The sequence below is a fragment of the Myotis davidii genome, unplaced genomic scaffold (assembly GCF_000327345.1).
Source record: "Myotis davidii unplaced genomic scaffold, ASM32734v1 scaffold370, whole genome shotgun sequence".
In the NCBI taxonomy this organism is placed as follows: Eukaryota; Metazoa; Chordata; class Mammalia; order Chiroptera; family Vespertilionidae; genus Myotis; species Myotis davidii.
Window position 1 is genome coordinate 17,133,504 of NW_006288615.1, and position 19,459 is coordinate 17,152,962.

Below are 19,459 nucleotides of genomic sequence, written 5' to 3' on the forward strand. Positions count from 1 at the left end.
TTGTTGTTTTTGTGTGCTTTTGAGACAAATTCTAATTATCAGAAATCTGCCCTAGTTGGTTTTTATTCCTTCGAGTCCCACAGAATTAGCTTATACATCACAGATACTGACCTTGTCGCTTTCAGATTATCAAGGGTTCCTGGGGTTTCTCTTCTTCAGGCGTTATGTCCTCAGTTCTGTCCACTTTCTCCTGTGTCCTAATTTCCATAGCCTCCCTCATCTTGACCACTTGACTTGAGCCATGTTCCTGATCCTACTGGGGCTAGTGGTTCATTGTACTACAAATCTCCCAACCCCTCTATTTTCCGGTCCCCATTTTTGCATCTTCATAGTGACATCTCTGGAGACTGACAAATTATTTGCTGGAGTCCATATTTCAAGACTTTTGTCTGACCAAGACAAACTAAGAAAAAGAAAAAGGCAATGAGATGAGTTTTGTCTGGAATTTTCCTTATGTGGAACATTAAGATTACCAGTCTATGGTCTGCAGCATCCTCTTTCTTCCTACTTTAAAAAAATAAATGGTCCTAGCCAGTTTGCTCCGTGGTTAGAGTGTCGGTCCCCGGACCAAAGTCTCACGGGTTCTATTCCCATTGAAGGGCACATACCTCAGTTACAGGCTCAATCCCAAGCCCTGGTCAGGACACATTCCAGAGGCAATCACTGGATATGTCTCTCTCACCTTTCTCTCTCTCTCTCTTTCACCCTCTCTCTCTCTCAAAAAAAAAAAAAAAATCAATAGAAAAAAAATATCCAAAGGGAGGATTTTTAAAAAATGGAGATTTTTTTCCTGTCTTTGATCGTCTGCTTTTCAACCCTTCTCACTGAACCATCAAAGACTATTACAACTTTCATTGATCTCATCCACAGGTCCTGCTAGGATCCTTGGATATAGATGTGGCAAGATAATATTTTGAGATGTTACCTAAGATTTTCTTTTCTGAATTTCTTTTACTCTTTGCCCTTCACTCATTTAGTCAATGCATTCATTGCTCCTGGAAAAGGTTGTTGCACCAGAAAAGCAAAGAAAAGGCTTTTAAACTTCTGAAGCGTATGCCTTTGGGGAGAGAAAAACACCTTAGACCCAGAGGGAACTCAGGTCATAAAAATTAGATGGGAAAACACTGTTATCTGCAGTCAGATCAGCTTTGTCTGATCCTATCATACCCCCTGCATTCTGTTATCTCCACCCATGGTCTAGTGAGCTCCCTAAATTTCTTCAGACTGGAGAAAGAGAGAGAAGAAACACTCAATATGTTTGAAAATCTAAGAAAAGACGTTATTGGGGACATTCTGCTTCTTCTGGACATGAGAAAACCAGCCCTTAAGCCCTGGAAAGAGGCCGGTGTAAGGGTTTTCTCATGTCCAGAGGTAGCAAAATGAGTGGAAGTGTCAAATGATGTATCTAGGCAACCTAAAACAGCCGCACAATCCCTGCTTTCCTCAATGCATCTTTCAGGATGGCAGAATGATTTCTCACGAGCCTAAGAGTAGCACAGGAGGTGAAAGTCATGCTGAACTGGAGCCTTAAAAGAGATTAATGAGTAGTAGAGAGGAAAAACCTACATTATTTATTGTAGTGGATACTGTGGTATTTCACTCAGATTCCCTCCTTAACTGCTTCCCCTAAGGTTATCACCCTCCCAGAAGGATAACCTGTGTCCAACACCTGACAGATACCAGAATGGAATGGCCCGCCCCTCTCTTCTCAAGTAGGGACAATTCTGAAGCGCCATCGCGGTTCTAGAGCTTCCAGGATTGACTGAGATCTCAGTGACAACCACATTGCAGGAAAGCTTTCTGCTCTGCCCACCCTTGCCACTCTCACTTCCCTCCAGGTTTATCTACCAAAAACTCTCCCCAATAAATTTTCTCAGTTCTCCACTTCATTCTGTTTCCAGGGGATTTAATCTAAGACTTCTGCACATCGGAGGTCATAACTTGAGAATTCATCATTCTGTCTCAAGCATATCTTTTCCAGGTTTGGAGATAAATTATTTTAGAGGACTTGGTGCACAATTACACTTTTTCCTTCACTTTTCGTTGGCTTCAGTTCTCTCATACCAATTTTACTTCTACGTTTATCTAATAATAATTATGAAAGTAAAGCAAGGTAGGAACTGGGTGTCTTAACCTTTACTGTATTGCTTGTTACCATTATTGTCCAAATATTGGATCAATGTCTCTTTGGCCTTCTTTTTTTAAGGTTCTACTCTCTTAGCAACTTTCAGATATTCAATACGGAATTATTAACTATAGTCACCATGCTGTACATTACATTCCCATGACTTATTTTTTAACTGGAAGTTTGTACCTTTTTGCCGCAACCAGCATGGCTAGGGTTCAAGATCTGAAGAAGGGGCCGATGCACAAATGAAAACACTAGACAAGAAATATGAATTATTAAGGGGTGGGGGCCAGGTGGTAACCTCTCTCTAGGAAAGGCACACTGAAACCTGGCCTTGCTCGCTTTTATTCAATTTTAGATACATATCTTGCCTCAGTAAAGCAGGACAAACAGGTAGCAGATAGTCTCAAAGGTCAGTAAAGATCAGTAAAGTGACAAACAGGTAGCAGACAGTCTCAAAGGTCAGTAAAGATTTACTTTGAGGCTATCAGGTCAGGAAATTGCTTTGAGCCATCACTTTCTCAACACGGAACAATCGGTGCATAGCTTTGGCCCTGCCAAAGTCAAAGTCCATCAGCCTTCTGAGTTCCTTGATGCACTCTCATGACAGTATTGACAATGGATGGCTTCCCGCACCTTTTGGCCATCTTCTTTTGAGTAAACTAAAAAGAAGCCCTTGCTTTGTCGTTAGCATTTTTCAAAATCTCATTGTAAGGTTTTAGCTTTTCTTTTTCAAATTTATAAACTTCAGTAATTTTATATCTTACAACGGATGACAACTTCAGGCTCCCAAGCTAGTGTATAGAGACCTCTTTTGCAAGTCCTACCTAAAGTGATCTAGCATCTACCTTTAGAATGTAGGCTAACTGGCACCTTTTAGTTTATTTGCAGACTTGAAAGCCTCAGCTAAAACTGATATAGAGTCTCATTTAATGTTGTATCACGTCGACAATGACCTAAATACACACCTGTCACTGAGTGTTTAAATTTGATTCTGACCTATCTCTTACAATGGAAAATGATCTAAACCCCTAAAAGTATTCATGGTGATTTATGGGTGAAATCATGATTTGAAAAATGTTACTCTTAAGTAAAAAAATAAGTTGTTGAAGAATGTAAGCAAACAGGGTTTGTGTTTTTATTTTTAAAAGACATGTGTTTGGCGTGTTTATACAAATATACATATATCCAAATATAGTAACAGTAATCATGTGTGAAGAGTAGGACTGTGGAAGTTGAGAAGTGCAGAGGGGGGAAATTTATTTTCATTTAAAGTCTTAAGTATTGTTTGACTTTTTTACTGGAATAATAACCAATCACTATTTTTATAAATTAAAAAAAAGAAAAAAACACTTTAGTGATAATGTATAGTGTATGCTGTTGTGTTCTATTTTTCTATTTATGTTAAAGTGGATTTTCCAGAACCACTAGCCTGGGAGACAGAAATGTGGGTCCACAGTTAGTGCTGCCATTATGCAGAAATATGCTATCCAAGACGGAGCATTGTTTTATTGCTTTTTAAATTATCCAAATAATTTAAAAATATTTATAAATTACAAAAGAACATGTAGACCATATATGCAAATTATGTATCAGAATTTAACAAATCTCATGAACCTGCTATCCAGCACAGGAGTTTTGCATTTATCATCCTCTCACTTTTTTAGAAAATATAGTTTTACATAGGCCTAAGCATCAGTGTTTTGTTTCATTTGTTTTTGAGCTTATCAAGATGGTATCATGGAGTAGTTGCTTTTCACTCAACTTATGTTCCTAAGATTCATCCATGTATGCAGTTGTAGTTCATTGATCTTCACTGCTGTATATTACTTCATTGAATAAATAGAATATACCAAAATGTATTTATTTCCTAGCATTGGATTTGGGGGATATTTCCAGTTTTGTCTGTTATTACCAAAAGTGCTGCTTCAAGCATTCCAACACATGTGCATGTTTCTCCAGGATATACATCTAGGAGTGGAATTTTAAATCACAGGGTATGTCAATGCGTGACTTTATAAGAAACTGCCACGTTGGTTTTGAAAGTAAGCTATAAATTTGCACATCATGATAACATACACTGATAGTTCACGTTGACCCATATTTTCACCCTTGGCTTTGTTAGGTTTTTAACCTAAGGAATATAAAATAGTATCTCAATGTGGTCTTAATTTGCATTTCTGTGATTACTGAGGAGGCTGGGCAGAGATATATATGTACAATTTGGCCACATGTTTTTCTTCTGTAAAGCACCTACTCATAGCTGCATACCCACAGTGTCCCTTACATTCGTAGGCACTCCGTAATATTTCTTGAATAAATGAATGACTCTCCATATAGCAAAATGAGACTTAAGAGATGAACCTGTTAATTTAAGAAAGATGTTTAAACACAGGAACCACTGGCCCTACTTCCCTTAAATTATAGTTTAATAACTTTTGTGTAGCCAGTTCAGTGTAACTGATTGATAACTGATTCTTTTGCATAATTTTTTAAGATTTTTAATTGATTTTTTAGAAAAAAACATCAATGTGAGAGTCTCCTGTGGTGACACCCCCTACTCGGGATGGAGCCCACAACCCGGGCATATGCCCTGACCGGGAATCGAACCAGCAACCCCTCAGTGCCCGAGACAATGCTCAACCACTGAGCCACAGATGGCTTTGCAGATTAGTTATCTTTGAGGAAATGGTGCTCTGTTTAGATTATTTAGTTTTAATGGCAATAGAGCCGTTCTCAATATTGTTCTAGTGGCTGGACAATGCAAACAGTGCTGTTTTCAGAATACTACACATTTTTTCAGAAAATCATGAAATACTGAATCTAATTCCAACAAACAAAGTAGAAGTATTTTTTTCTAACAGAAAGTGGCTACTGTAAGTAAACAGTATAAAATCACATCCACAAAACTATGTTCAAAAAAAAGTATAAACAGAAATCCCTCTTTATTCCTATCACCGAGGCACCAAATTTATGAAAATAGAAGAAAACTTAATATTGAGAAGATTGTGTCTATCCATCCCCTTAATTTTCATGATAATTTTTCCTAAGTATTTCAAAATTAGAACTAGGTTATTACATCGTTTTAGCTGACAGGTATCCCACAAAAGTATGATTTTAATTCACCTTTCTCAAAGGAGTCTGGATAGGTGAAGCAGTCATTGGCAGCAGACAAGCTCAAATAGGAATGTTACTTTTCTAAGTCTTCTCCAACATCTCTTCTGAGGAAGTCATGGAGGTGTACTACTCAGGTCTCCCTCCAAAAAAGAATCTACCAACCTGTAATTCTCAATCCCTTCACCTTTTCACCCAGTCCCCCAGATTGGTAGTTACAAAATAGGCATGGGGATGTAAAGTCAGCACAGAAAATGTAGTCAATAATATTGTGGGCCCTGGAAATATCAGGGGAATCACTTCGTAAAGTACATGATTGTCTAATCACTACGCTGTGCACCTGAAACACAGATTATCATTGAAAAAGTTAAAATTTAAAAAAATAAAATAAAAGGATTTCTGGTTAACTACCAAGCGTGAGTTAGCTGACAAGCTCCATCTGTTGGTGCCTTCAGGCTGTGCTCCAGCGTTTCAGCCAGATTCTTCCAGAGTAGCCCAGCCAGTGACTGCGCATGCGAGTGAGGGTACCGGCCATCTCTGTCCTGAATGGGATCCTCGTGGTCAATCTTTGCTCCCAGGCTCCTTATTATGTTAGCCAAGACTGTCAGACCTGCATCATGATCTGAGGCTCTCCCTGCCCAATACTGTTCCCTCCCTGGTTCGTCTCTAAATGGTGTTCTAGTTTCCTCTCAATAAATCTTTTGCCCTACAGCACTAACTGTCACAGCATCTGCTTTCCCGGGTACCCAACTGATACAACTTTTCTGCAGTGAGGGCGTTAATGAAAACATTAGCTGCAGCGTTTGTTTTTACTGACATGCATATACAGCATGTAGATGGCTGAAGTTTATTACAGGGGAAAACTATTGGTAAATCTTTCATCGAATCTTGGATTGACAGGGCAGTGGTTGAGCTTATGAGAGCATAAACATGTTCCCATCATATAGGACTTTGAATTTGAAAAATTTATCAATAGCTTGAAGATGCTTTACATTTTTTAAAAATTACCCACAGCAGCTATGTTAAAAAACCTAATGACATCATTATTTTATAATACTGATACTAATGGCTATCATTTATTGAGTACTTACTACATGGCGGGAAATGTGCTAAGCATTTTGCATACGTTATTCCTTTTAGTTCTAGAGGCTGTAGTCTGAGTGATATTAAGTTTTGAATTAGTTATTTGGTCTTAAGAGTTTCAGCTTTAGCCAGGAAATACATTAGCACTAGATCTGGAAATTGATATCCTGGCTATAAAGTTAATGTATTCATTCAGATGTTAATGTATAATGGTGGCTCTTGGAAACAGGGATGTGTTATTAGCTTAGTCCCGTGAAGTGCATATATCACAGGAGTGATTATGAACTTCCAACTACATTACTTATTTAGAAAAATACAATTTTCTCTATGTGAAAAAAAATCCCACTTTTAAATGGGGTTGGAAAATTCTGACACAATAAATCGGTCTGACATACCATTTCCAGCCATGTATTTCTTTTAAAATCTGGCTCCTCCACAAACTTAGATATGAAAAGCATTATTGTTATAAAGGGGGGTGTCAAGGGTGGGGAAAGTTGCCTGAGAATGGAATCAACATTATCAGATCCCAAAGTTGGGAGTGCCAGAAGCCAATTCTAGCATGTCAGCAGGGCTGAATCATCTGGAGGTGGCTGAGGGCATTTCCCCAAACCTGAAAAGGATGCATAAAATGATTGCTTGCTGCCAGACAGCTAAGGTCATCTTATTCTACATGTTATTGCCTCCTACTGGCCAAACACTTGAACAGCCATAGGCAGTTTTCCCCCAATCTGACAATGGATTCTGTGTAGCAGCCCTTCCCTTTGATGTGTATATCCACCTTGCCTTAGGCGAATTTGTGTTAATAAATAGCAAGGAGTCCTGAGACAAGAGAACTTAGTTCCTTTAGCTAAGTCTTCTCTGACTCCCCAAGATGCCTTTCAAAATTATGTTTCATCTCTGGACTCTTGATTAATTTACACACAGTGCTTCTCCAGATTAATGAACCCTTCTAGATGCTGGATCAAGAACCCCAACATTATGGAAGCCCTGGCCATTTTCAATGGGATTGGATTTTGTCAAATGCTTTTCCTGTGCCACCTGTTACCTGTCATAGGATTTTTCTTCATTAGCCTGTTTATATTGTAGATTACATTGATTGATATTTGAATGTTGAACCAGCCTTGCATATATGGAATAAATTCCACTTGGTCATGGTATATGCTTTTTTATACATTGTCAGGTTAAGTTTTTTTTTTTTTTGCGATTTTGCATCTAAATTCTTGAGAAATATTGGTCGGTAGTTTTGTTTTTGTCTGATTTTGCTGTCAGAGTAATACTGGTTTTATAAAATAAACTGTAAAGTGTTCCATCACCTCCTATTTTCTGAAAGAGATTATGTAAAATTGCCATTAATTTCCTTAAATATTTGGTAGACATTTCCAATGAAATCATCGGGGCCTGGAGATTCCTTATTTTGGTTAAAGTACAAACTGGATTTCTTTAATGGTTTCTTTAAAAGACTAACCAGATTATCTAGCTCATTCTGGTTGAGTTTGGGTGTTTTATGGTTTTCCTCTTTGAGAAATTTATAGTGTATGAATTATTTTATACTTGGGATTTAACTATAGATTTGTTAATCATGGATCTAAACCTTTTCTGAATACAATGTTGGGGGGTTGGTTTGTTTTTCCTTCTTCCACCCCAAATCTCTGATTTTATTGGTTAAACTAGGGGTCCAGTGCACAAATTTGTGTACCTTGAAAGGAACTTGGCCCATCCTCTGCACTCCCACCAGGACCCACCCACTGTGGCCCCTGGTCCCCTCTCTGCCACCCCCCCCAGAGTTACAGCCCCCCAGCAGCAGCGATTGCCAAATCCTGGGGCTGAGGGAGCCAGACCCATCACCGTGCTCCCCCCGCCCCCCATGCAGTCCCACAGTCGCTGGCCCTGCTCACACCTGCTGATGGCATGGAGTGATTGGGGCTGGCGCCAGCAGCGAGATTGGGGCCACCACCGTCAGCAGGTGCGGGAGGCAGCTGCTGGCCCCGATCACCCCTCAGGAGCAGGGGAAGGTGGAGAAGCCCTCAGGGGCAATCGGGGCGGCAGCCACTGCTCACACCCACTGACAGCAACAAGCGCAAGGCCTGCCATGTTCCACTCGCATCCCCTGGTGGTCAGCACACGTCATAGCAACCAGTCATTTGGTTGGTTGTTCTGCAGTTCGGTCTATTTGCATATTCGGGGAATGAATATATATATATATATATGTATTTGCAGATTAAAGGTAAATGACTCAATTTTTATGCTACCAAAATCCTAAGATTATAACAAGTGTTTTACTTGAAATCATATATGGAGTCTAGAAAGTGAAAACCTTCTTCAATAAAGTATTTAAACTTGTATTCAAATTTGTATTTTTATGTTTATAGCTGAATTGGTCAGGGATAATATGGAAGACACAAATGAAGTATTTTGAATAGGAGATCTGGAGCAGGGAATTGATTATACAAATGGTAAAAAACTAAAAGAGCAAAGAGGCAATTATAAAGTAATCCAAATATTAATAATTGCATGAACATAATTTCTCAGTTCCATCCATGGCTGCAGAACAAAAGGGAAGACATGTTACAAAAACCTGGGTGTGACGAGAACACGTGGCTGGTGCCGGGACCTCCAAGGTGTTGTGCTCAGGGTGCTGGGGGCATTAGGCGCTGGGGCGCCGAAACACTCTGGACACCAATCTGTCTGTCAAGTGATAACTACAGAACAAGAGCGACAAGCAATCAGTGATGCAGTAACCCATTTCAGAGAAGACATCAAGAGCCACTGTTGAATAGACATAAACCTGAAATAATACAGAATTCACAACAAAGATGTAGATGGACAAGAGATAATTCATCTGGAAAGTTACAAATTGAAAGTGAATGCAGATGGTGACTCATACTCATCATCAGAAAAATCCATGTTTCTCGCATTCCCTCTCTCCGTTCCTCTCTCTCAAAATCAATTAAAAGAAAAACTATATTAACCGTTTGGCTGCTGACGTATTTTTTCGGACATATGCCAAAACTGCGGCACTAATTGCGCGTGTATGGGAAAAAATGTAAAACACTTTTTATACAATAAACTCACTTGTATTGCTTTGCAACAACAAAAATTAAAAAATACCAATTGTTTACATAAATTTGTTTTAAATAAGAAGAGCGCGATAGCGCTCCTTAGCAGTCAAACGGTTAAGGAAATGTATGTACCCATTTTACATACCTAGCATCCAGGAGTGTTTCCTTTCATGTCTTTGGGTTGTTTTGAAGAATGTCTTTGTTTGTGGTCTTTATTTTATAGAGTACAGTGGGTAGCTTAGTGCCTGCAGCAATAACACTGCAAACTGCAGTAAATCAAATTCACTTCATTTATAATGCTTCTGAGAAAAAGTTAGAGAAAAACATAAATCTTATTTCCTTTATAGCAAGTAAAATTTCAGATTGTGTTTAATATGATACTCAACAGGAAAAAAGGCCGGTTGTTTACACTGACCGGTAGTAAAAGCTGTCTTTTATCTTGTTAGAGGTTCTTGACTATAGTACCACAATGTTCCCCGCTTCTAAGGACAACCAGACTCTTCCATTCGACTGTATTCAGATTTTACTTGAGAGTCACTTTCTGGGTGAGCTTGTCATAGCATTACACAGAGCACCCCTATAACTTTCTCTTTGAATTGAAATCAAGTGCTGCTATCTGCTGAGTGGAAATTAACAGTGCATGCAGTGTGCCATCTAAAAAACACCCATTATTAACTTTATTCCTTTCGAAAACATAGGTCTGAAGCGAAAACAAAAAAACAGTTTTGCCTATTGTAATTAAGTCACAATAATCTTCCATGATTTGGGACTGACTTGTGTTTTCATTATAGAAATTCAAAATGATATCATTTAATGTGGCTTATGAAAATGTCAATTACCTAAGGAGCTTCCAAACTTTCTAAAAATGGGATCCAATCAACTGAGTGACTCTTAAATGATATGGGGAAAGAGAAATTTAATTCTATGATCTAGAAAAGCCATCTGAGTATGCTGTTTATATGTTGTCTTTTTAGTCCCAGTGTTTGAATACCATAATGGAAGACATCTAACTATAAGACAATGGCAAACATACTGTGGCTTTTTATATTTGAGTTAAATTTTTAAAAGCCCTGGCTTCATAAATGTTCCCTAAAGAAATTTTTCATCTTTTTAAAAATTTGTCAACATTTCAAATAAAAACTACCAAATTTCTAGCAATAGTCTATGTGACAACTGTATAAATTATACTTCCAAACTTTCAGAAAGTAACTCCTGAATGAAGACAACACTCAAATGGAAGTTTCTCTGGTTTATCTACTAGAGTAAAAATTGTATATTTTTGCTCAAAAGTCTCTAATTTGACTGAGTAAAATATAGCTGTCCTTTTCCTCAACATAAACAACAGCTTTTCTAAGATAAGATAAAAAAGCCTGAAGTTTTGTAGCAAAAACTGCCAATCTTGTCCTTTGCAGTTAAAGTGGTTAGTGTTGACTAAAGGAATGGGAAGACTCTAGTGAAAAGAGGGCAATATAATGTACACTTTTTTCCAAACATGTAAATGGAACAAAAGGTGCAATAGTTTAAAAATGCCAGAAATAAGCAAACCAGTGAGGTATTCTTTGTTGACACCCCATATTATAGTATTTTTTCAAGCACATTTGGCTATACTGTAAGAAAGTTAGTTATTGCAGCCAAAAGTTAATCAGATATGATAAAAAGTTCCTCCAGCAAAAGCCATGTTTGCAAATGAGCTATCTCAATCCTGATTATTCATCTGTTAAAACGGCACATTCATGTCACAGCAATTGAAGACATAAACTGAAATTGGGTCACTGATTCTGACTTCCTCTTTGATTAGCTCTTCACAGGCCTTCTCAAAATCTATATATATAAAAGCCTAAGCGACCATTAGGACTGAACCACCAGAATGACCAGTCAACCAGTCACTATGTCATGCACTGACCACTAGGGGGCAGACACTCGATGCAGGAGCTTCCCCCTGGTGGTTAGTGCACTCCCACAGCCAACCTCCCATGGCCCCTCCCCCCAGCTGGCCGGGACCCGATAGGCCTCGATCCAGCCAGGCCGACGGACCCCACCCATACACAAATTCATGCACCAGGATTCTACTTATTTAGTGAAAAGTTACTCAAAGAGCACTTAAATACAACCTTTCAAAAATCACACAACAGCCCTGACCGGTTTGGCTCAGTAGATAGAGCTTTGGCCTGCAGACTGAAGGGTCCCAGGTTTGAGTCTAGTCAAGGGCATGTACCTTGGTTGTGGGCACATCCCCAGTAGAGGGTGTGCAGGAGGCAGCTGATTGATGTTTCTCTTTCATCAATGTTTCTGACTCTCTATCCCTCTCCCTTCCTCTCTGTAAAAAAAAATCAATAAAACATTTTTTTAAAATCACACAACATATTCATTCATGCAGTAAGTCATCGGTGGATGTTCGGATAATGAAAATCTAGTATAACTCATATCTTAAAAACTCTCCTCTTTCTCCATTAGAATAATATGCATTGGAAAGCTAAGTTCCAAACATTTCCTCTAACTGAAGATAGTGAAGTTTAGTGCAAGCCACCTAGCTACAACTTTTTGAATTTTACAGAATGTTGACCCTTGATGACGTAAAACTTTTATTTGAAAGACATTATATTTTCAAAACCCAAACTGTCCCAATTTAATTTTCAAAATAAGAATTGTTCCATGTTTTCAGTTTATTGCCATTCACAACACATTTTATAAAATAACCTGGTAGACTTCCACTTCAACATCTTCACAGTACAAGAAAGTGATTGCTATTGAGTATATCTAAAGCCAGCCAGTATTTTGAGTATAGGACAGAATATTTTTGCGGTTCTTCCTACAAAATGTTGGCACATTCATTAAATGCCCATGTTATAAAAACCACTTAGTATCAATTCCTATCCTTCAGTATATTTTCATATCTACATAGCATCACATTAAATGTTAATAGGCAAAAGAGTAAAAGGATCTAAAAACATTTCAGTTTTTAATGATTTAAAACCAACTAGCAAAAATCTTTCCTCCAAATATTTTTATATGTAATTTTCCGTCCATTACCACAATAACAAAGAGCTATTATACTTTAAAAAGAAGCTAAAGAAAAATTTCACTTTTCCTTTCAAACATGATTTCTTAGCTATTAAATATAGAGGTAAAACTTTACATATGGGTTTAAATTGGGGTGGGTGAGAAGACGAGTCATAAGTAAAAACATCAAGTTTATGTCAGTAGTACAAATGTCTCCTTTAGGAAAGAAAGTAGAAATTTTGATTCAAAAATTCTAAAATATTTTGTCATTACAAGAAACGTGTATTTTTTCTGGGGTTCTGGGGGCGATGGTGGGTTGGTAGGTGTGGCTCCTGAAATACCTTTTCACTTCCCTTAACAAGACTCTGGCGGAGGTGTCTGCACAGCTGTGGGCAGAGAGCAGCCAGAGAGGAGGGATCACAGGCCTGAGGGGAGGAGGGCAAAAAGGTTGCCAGGCGGCTGCCTTGGTTTAGACCGGCTCCTGCTACTGTCGCCTCCCCATTGTCCTCTTCTCCCCCCAGAGCCCGGGACACCACAGCCACCGCTGCCTAATAACATCATCTATTAGCGTACCCTATTGATTTTCACAAAATCCATAATAAAGGAACAACAGGTTAGGCAAAAGATCTTTTTTTCCAACATTTGCTCAGATTTGTGAATTAGCGCCTGCAAAAACACCTCCAAGAATTATCCTCTCTCCAATCAGGGTTCTAAACTAACTGCCTTTCAGCATCCCTCCCAATTTACAAACTTACAGAGAATTGTTAAACTTATAGAATGCTTTTGAGGATGAAGTCTTTCAACTCAATGTATTTTCCAGATAAAGTCCCCCCATTTAAGTAGTAAAGCTGTTCTTCAAACATTTTTAATCTTACTTTAACATTTATTTTCAATATATTTCCTTGTCACCTTAAAAGAAGATGAGGTATCACTAAACGGTCTCCTAACTTCCTGGTCTCCCAGACCTGGCAGCTGACCGGGGGCCGCAGACACAGCCTGGGCCCCAGCTCCGATTCTGGGCAACTTGGGCCACACTCTGAGTCTCAACACAAGGGTGACACCACCTGCTCTGTGTCCCTTTGTTTTAAAGCCCAATAGAGTTACCATAATATTCCCAAGTACCTGTAGATTATAAATTACCATGCAAATGCAAAGGATTGCTGTCATAAGCCCCAACTGGCTTGTTCCTGATAACAAAGTCTAGATATTTCTTAGAAAGTATATGTTCTTTGCCGAGACGTGTGTTATGGTTCTGACCCTTCTGTTACCTACTATTCTCCAGTTGTCATTTTGTCTCCTGCTTCAAATTATGCTTCCAAGTGCACCCGGCTTGAGATTCAGTTTGTCTCTCCTACCGTCTAGATGTCTGACCTTTGTAGAGGTGAAAACTAAAACCTAAAGATCTCTGTTCCTTTAGTAAATGTGGTATCATCATTACTCACTTCAAAAGAACGATTCCCTAAGTAGGTGATGCATCAGAATCACCGAGGCAGCATTTTAGGAGAGCAATTTAGTATGTCCGGAGTAGGAACCAGAAAAGCTCTTTCTCAAAAGCTCCCTCAAGTAATCTCAATAATCGATGGTTCAGGTTTTGGGACTCACTGTTTTGCCTACAATTTCTTCTCCAGAATGTTAGCAGCTGCTAGTTAGTTTTCAGGATAAAAATTTCTCCTCGTGCTAGTCACAAGCACACTCAAAGCAGACTGCCCTCAGTCTACGCTCAGATCCATAGGGAACTAGTCATTATAATCCTTTGCAATAAAATTTTAAAATGACTTCAGAGCTAAGATAATGCATTGAAGCTTTAAGGTGTGTGGATCTATACTAACAGGACAACTGTTCCTGCTTTACTTGTAGTTAGCACTTCATAGTAAACATGAAGACCATCTTACTACAGCTACCACTAAGTAAAGGCAGGCAGAACTCCTGCCAATAACAGGAAAATGGTTAACTAGCTAATCAGTATTACTAAGAAAATGTTCCAGCAGACACAAATGAAAAATGAAAGGTATTTTACAAAACCACTCAGCTTCCTGTAGAAACCCAAAGAAGTCTACCATAAAGGGGAAAGTTGACCAAAACTACGGTTGTTTAAAAATATGTTCACTTAACTGTGAAAATATGTGTCAAATAGGTACAGTTTTATCCTTGAGGAGGTTTAATAGGCATAAACGGAATTCAGTTTTCGTTTATTCTATCCAAATAGGTGTGGAAAGGACACGAAATATTTGGTATAATATAGTTCTAAACACCATCCCCTCCAAATTTAATACAAAAGCCACATTTGGATTTCCTAGGGGTCCAAGTGTGTCTAGGCACTGCGGAACGTTGTCATGTCCTTTGGTTCTCTGCTGGGGACACACCAGTCATCAGCTTCATGGATGGTTTTGTAATGCTTCCAGGCAGCTTTGTTATACACTGGGAGTTTTTCTATTGATTCTGTTGACAGAGCCTGAAAGAAAAGCAGGACCCAAGTCTGGCATGTTTTTAGAATCCAGTATTTAAGAAAACATACGGTGGCAAAAAGATGACTACATATTAAACAATACAATATTGGCTATGAATTTTATTCATCAGAACACTGTCCCCACACGTTTTTAAGTCGTGTACATACTTGAAACGTATTATTGACTGAGTCTATGGCACTGCCTGGTATGCACGTTGACTGAATTTGTTGCTTGCGGTAATTGTCCAGGCAGCCTGAATGCCACTGGGTTGAAATTTTACACAAGTCTAAGACATGACCCAGAACAGAAGTTGGTTCATTTAAAAGTCATGTAAGTATAAAAGCACAAAAATTGACATATGTACCTTAATATACAATGGTACAATCACTTAATGAACTCTATTTTAATTATTTATTAGAATACATTTTTTCAGTATAGTCACTATACTTTAAAAAATTCAACATAATATTATTATCAATAAATATAAAACTATGTTTAGGCCTCTTGGCTTTCGCATGAACCATTCTTGGCCCTGGGTTTGACCCTCTGTCTTTTCCTCCTGCCACTAGCACCACCAATTTCGTTACAGTACATGTGTTTCTGCATCATGCATAAGTTCATGTTTCCAACATATCATTGCATTAATTCACTATTCTTTTTACCTTCATGTAAATTACTGGAACTTGAAATAAACTATGTTCCTCATTATCTTCTTCAATAGAATTTCACACTTAATTTTACATAGGCATTCCCCAAGATGTAAAAAAATATTGAACTATAAATTTCATTCTAATAATGCTAAGGAAGGTATTTAACATTGATGATTTTAATAAGACTTCTTGTCATCTATTTTTTCCAAAATGGAACTAAAACCCTTACACCTATATATTCTCTTTGTGCCAGAAATGCTAGCACCACTTGATCTTATAGACTGGATCAAAGATGTTACATTTAATGATAAAAATATTGCCTTCATGTTGCCCTTTTTAAGTTCCTTACAATTGAGATGGCTTAAAAAAGGAGAAGAGAAAGAATTATTATCTTGAAAGAATTTAACCTTTTCAGATAAATGTATTTTTTCCAATATAGTCTTCAGCATTTCCTGTAAAACAGGTGCCATCTAGTGGCCAGAATAAGAAACTAGAGCCACTAAATAGGTACCAATATTTTTCACCAATTCAGTGGATTGATGGGGCTCAGTGTTCTCCATCCCTGTACAATATACTGATCTCTGCATAAACACAGAGAACATCCAAGACCAATAGGCTCAGTGCCTCTGCTCCCACCAAGTGAGCTACAGGCTTACCAAGAGTCTCCTGTGCTTGTTCCCAAATCTGTTTATGCCATGTTATTTGTCATTGTAAATACATAATCCAATCAGGTATTACTTAAAGCAGTGGTTCTCAACCTTCCTAATGCTGCGACCCTTTAATACAGCTCCTCATGTTGTGGTGACCCCCAATTTCATTGTTACAAATTGAACATAATTAAAGCATAGCGATTAATCACAAAACAGTATGTAATTATATATGTGTTTTCCGATGGTCTTAGGCGACCCCTGTGAATGGGTCGTTCGACCCCAAAGGGGTCGCGACCCACAGGTTGAGAACCGCTGACTTAAAGTATTGCCAAAGTGGGGAAGGGTTCTTTGAAAATTAAGATGAATATTTTGGAAAAACTCATGAAGGAAAGTCACATAAAAATTGCTGTCAAATCAGAGTCAGAAGACAGTTTTAAAGGACTGCATACAAATAAAAAAGGATTATGCACTTGGTTGTTTCTTTTTTAAAATAAACTTCAAAAAATTGCCCTGTACACCTTCTGCAAGGAAGATACTGAAACTGCAGACCCAAAGAAAGGTCTTGGGCAATAGATCAAAAGATCAATGCCCATGCATGAGTTTTATGTTAAAATTAAATTTATAAGACAAAACTTTTTATGATTCCCCACTTGAATCCAACTTTTTAAAATTAAAAACCATAGTCCTGATCATTACATATAAGCATTTCTTTTCCTACCGTCAAGGAGATCATTTGTCAAAAAAGATGAGGTCCCATATTAAAAACTATATATGTCTATTTAAATAGCATGAATTAGAGGAAATTTTCATTACATTATTGTTAAATATTGGCATCTTTTCCTCTTATCAAAAGAAGTCTCATTCACTCAAGAAAGCTGTAGTTACTACCTTAATGAAGATCACTGCATCTGTCCCATAGCCCTCGAGGGAATACAGCTTCAGGTCTCCTTGGAAGTACTGAGCATAAAGACGGGAGATGGGCAATCCATAGCCAAAACCAGCCTGTTGTGTGAGGAAAATGAAATTCTGAAATTCTATGCTACTGAGTATCCCAGGCTATCAGAAATGCTAATACCTAAGTATTTCGAAAAATCAGGCTGGAGCCCAGCTGAGTCCTGCATTAGTCCTCCCCTCCCGTCACTGGAAGTCTTCATTCTTCTTTCTACTATAAAATGATTTGGGGAGAAGGGATCTGAAAAAGCATGTTGCTTTTCTTCGTTGGCCTGCTCTACAGTATCCCAATACTGCTTTGGCAATATCATATAAAACATGTTCTCCCTTTTAGCAAGAGTATAAAAAGCCTTGTGCGGCCTATCAGATATATCTTGTGACTTCATACCATGAACTTCCAGCCTGTGTTCTGAATCTGGAGGGATCCATAACAGCTCTGCTTTCTTAATTCTCACAGGTCACTTCCCTGCTTACAAATCTTCAAAGCACAGCCCCTCCCCCACCCGTTGGCTTGAAATAAAACCCAAGCTTCTACAAAGAGCTTTCAAGGCCTGATAAGGTCAGTCTCTGCCTCCCACTTTCCAGTCCAGCTGAACTAAATCTCCTGCTCTCAAATTCCTCAAATATACGCTCTTTTTTATCTTCCTGTCTTTGTTCATCCTGTTCCCACTGGCGAATGGCCTTCTTTACCTGGATAAATACCACCAATTCTTTAATACAAGCAAAACATTTAGATAAATGTAAAAACGGTTTTTATCACCAAATGACATGTTCAATGGCATTCCATATAACACTTCTGTTGAGAGCTTATGTGGATTCAGCAATCAGGCTATTCACAAACCCAGGCGCCAGCTTCATCTATCTCCACCACTATTCCTTGATTTTACTAACCGGAGTGTCTATTCACCCCTCCAAATCAACTCCCTGTTCTCCACACGTCTCCTTGCCCTGGGAGGCTGGCCTGAATGGTGATGGCCATGGATTCCCCATCCTCTGCCTCCAGGGGGTCCAGCCAATGGGGAGCCCAGGAGGAGTGCAGAGGGAGTCAAGTCAGGGTATTCACTCCCCTAGTTCCTTCTGCCCGAGGTTGCTTCCTGTGGGCAGATGGGCTCCTTGTTACTAAGCAGCTGCTCTGCAACCTTCCCCTTTTCTGGGTCTGCTGGCTTCTCCTCCGTCTCCCTTTGATTCTGGGTGGTGACAGCTCTACTGCTGCTGGCCCTGGATTCCTGTACTCTCCCTCCTCATAGTTCTGTAATCTGTCTTTTTGTAAATAAGCCTTCCTCAAATTATCATAATTTGAATGAGCTCTCTTTTCTGTTGGGACACTGACTAGTACATTAATTAGTTCCAGATATGGCAGGTGGCTCAGGATGCCACGGCCTGACCTCTCCCTCAGCCACACCTACAGACTTGTGGGGCTTCCCCTGGAGAAAATCACAGACAAGAAAGCCAGCATGGGCCTGGCCCACTGCTGGATCTGCACTGGATGCTGGCACCAGCCAGAAGTGGACTGCCCTTTCACCACAACCTCTCCCAGGGCAGGAGCAAGTCCTACCCGTGGGAGAACTTGAGGTGCAGCACCTCCATGCATTCACAGGTGGCAAACAGGCTGGACAAAATGCAACTGGATAGCTAGCTGATGACAAGGAGATCTGGAAGAGAAATGCGTGGTCTTCTCAGTGGGTTGACAGGGTGAAGATATTCCACCATGAAGGTGTCCGTACTACATTCATTATATTCACACGGATGAAACCCTCAGGAGTCAGGCAGACAAGATGGCCACTCCGGTGCCGTCAGGCAGTCTTTCTCCAGCCGCCCCAGGACTTGCTTACGGGGTCCACTTACAAAGTGGTCATGGCCTCGGGAAGAAGGCTCAAAAAGAGCTTAACAACAGTCTTCCCTTAGTAATAACAAGGCTTCCCGCTGTGTAGCTCACAGGGGAGCCTGTGCCATGTCAGGCCTTTTATTTTCTTAAAAATTCACATAAATTCTGCATCCTAAACAACGAACACTTATAGAGCACTGACTTTGTGCCAGGCACTATCAAAGGTATTTTTACATACATTAAATGTCAGCCCTTACAATAACTTGATTTTTAAAGTTGAAGAAACTAGGGTATTAAAAGGTCCATAATTTTCGCAAAGCGACACAGCTAAAATGTAGTGAAGTCAGGAACGGAACCAGACAGTTTGGATCTGCAATCTGGACTGACATGCTATGCTGCTCTCTAAAAACATTCTACAGTATTTGTTTACTACAAAAGCAATCTATCCCTTCTCTCCCCTGGTTTCTAGAGTAAAATTAGACTCTTAGAAGCTGCTCATGTTTATTATTTGACCTCATCTGCCCCAGGGCACATGACTGCCTCCTCCAGTCA

At 39.1% G+C, this 19,459-nt stretch overlaps 1 protein-coding gene across 4 annotated transcripts in view; it reads right to left on the bottom strand.

Moving 5' to 3' along the window:
* Positions 1-8,809: 8,809 nt before the first annotated feature.
* PDK1 (pyruvate dehydrogenase kinase 1) overlaps positions 8,810-19,459 on the bottom strand; it is a 31,553-nt gene continuing 20,903 nt past the window's right edge. For 2 of the 4 annotated variants that reach the window (XM_006760620.2, XM_015561983.1), the window contains exons 9-10: positions 17,020-17,133; positions 12,033-14,836 (exon numbers count right to left, since the gene is read on the bottom strand). In XM_006760620.2, coding sequence (XP_006760683.1) covers positions 14,696-14,836; positions 17,020-17,133 — 255 coding nt within the window. In that variant the 3' untranslated portion in view covers positions 12,033-14,695. Of the gene's footprint in view, positions 9,025-9,504; positions 9,687-12,032; positions 14,837-17,019; positions 17,134-19,459 lie in introns of those variants that run through there. The other 2 variants (XR_001513342.1, XM_015561982.1) reach the window with 2 other exon arrangements.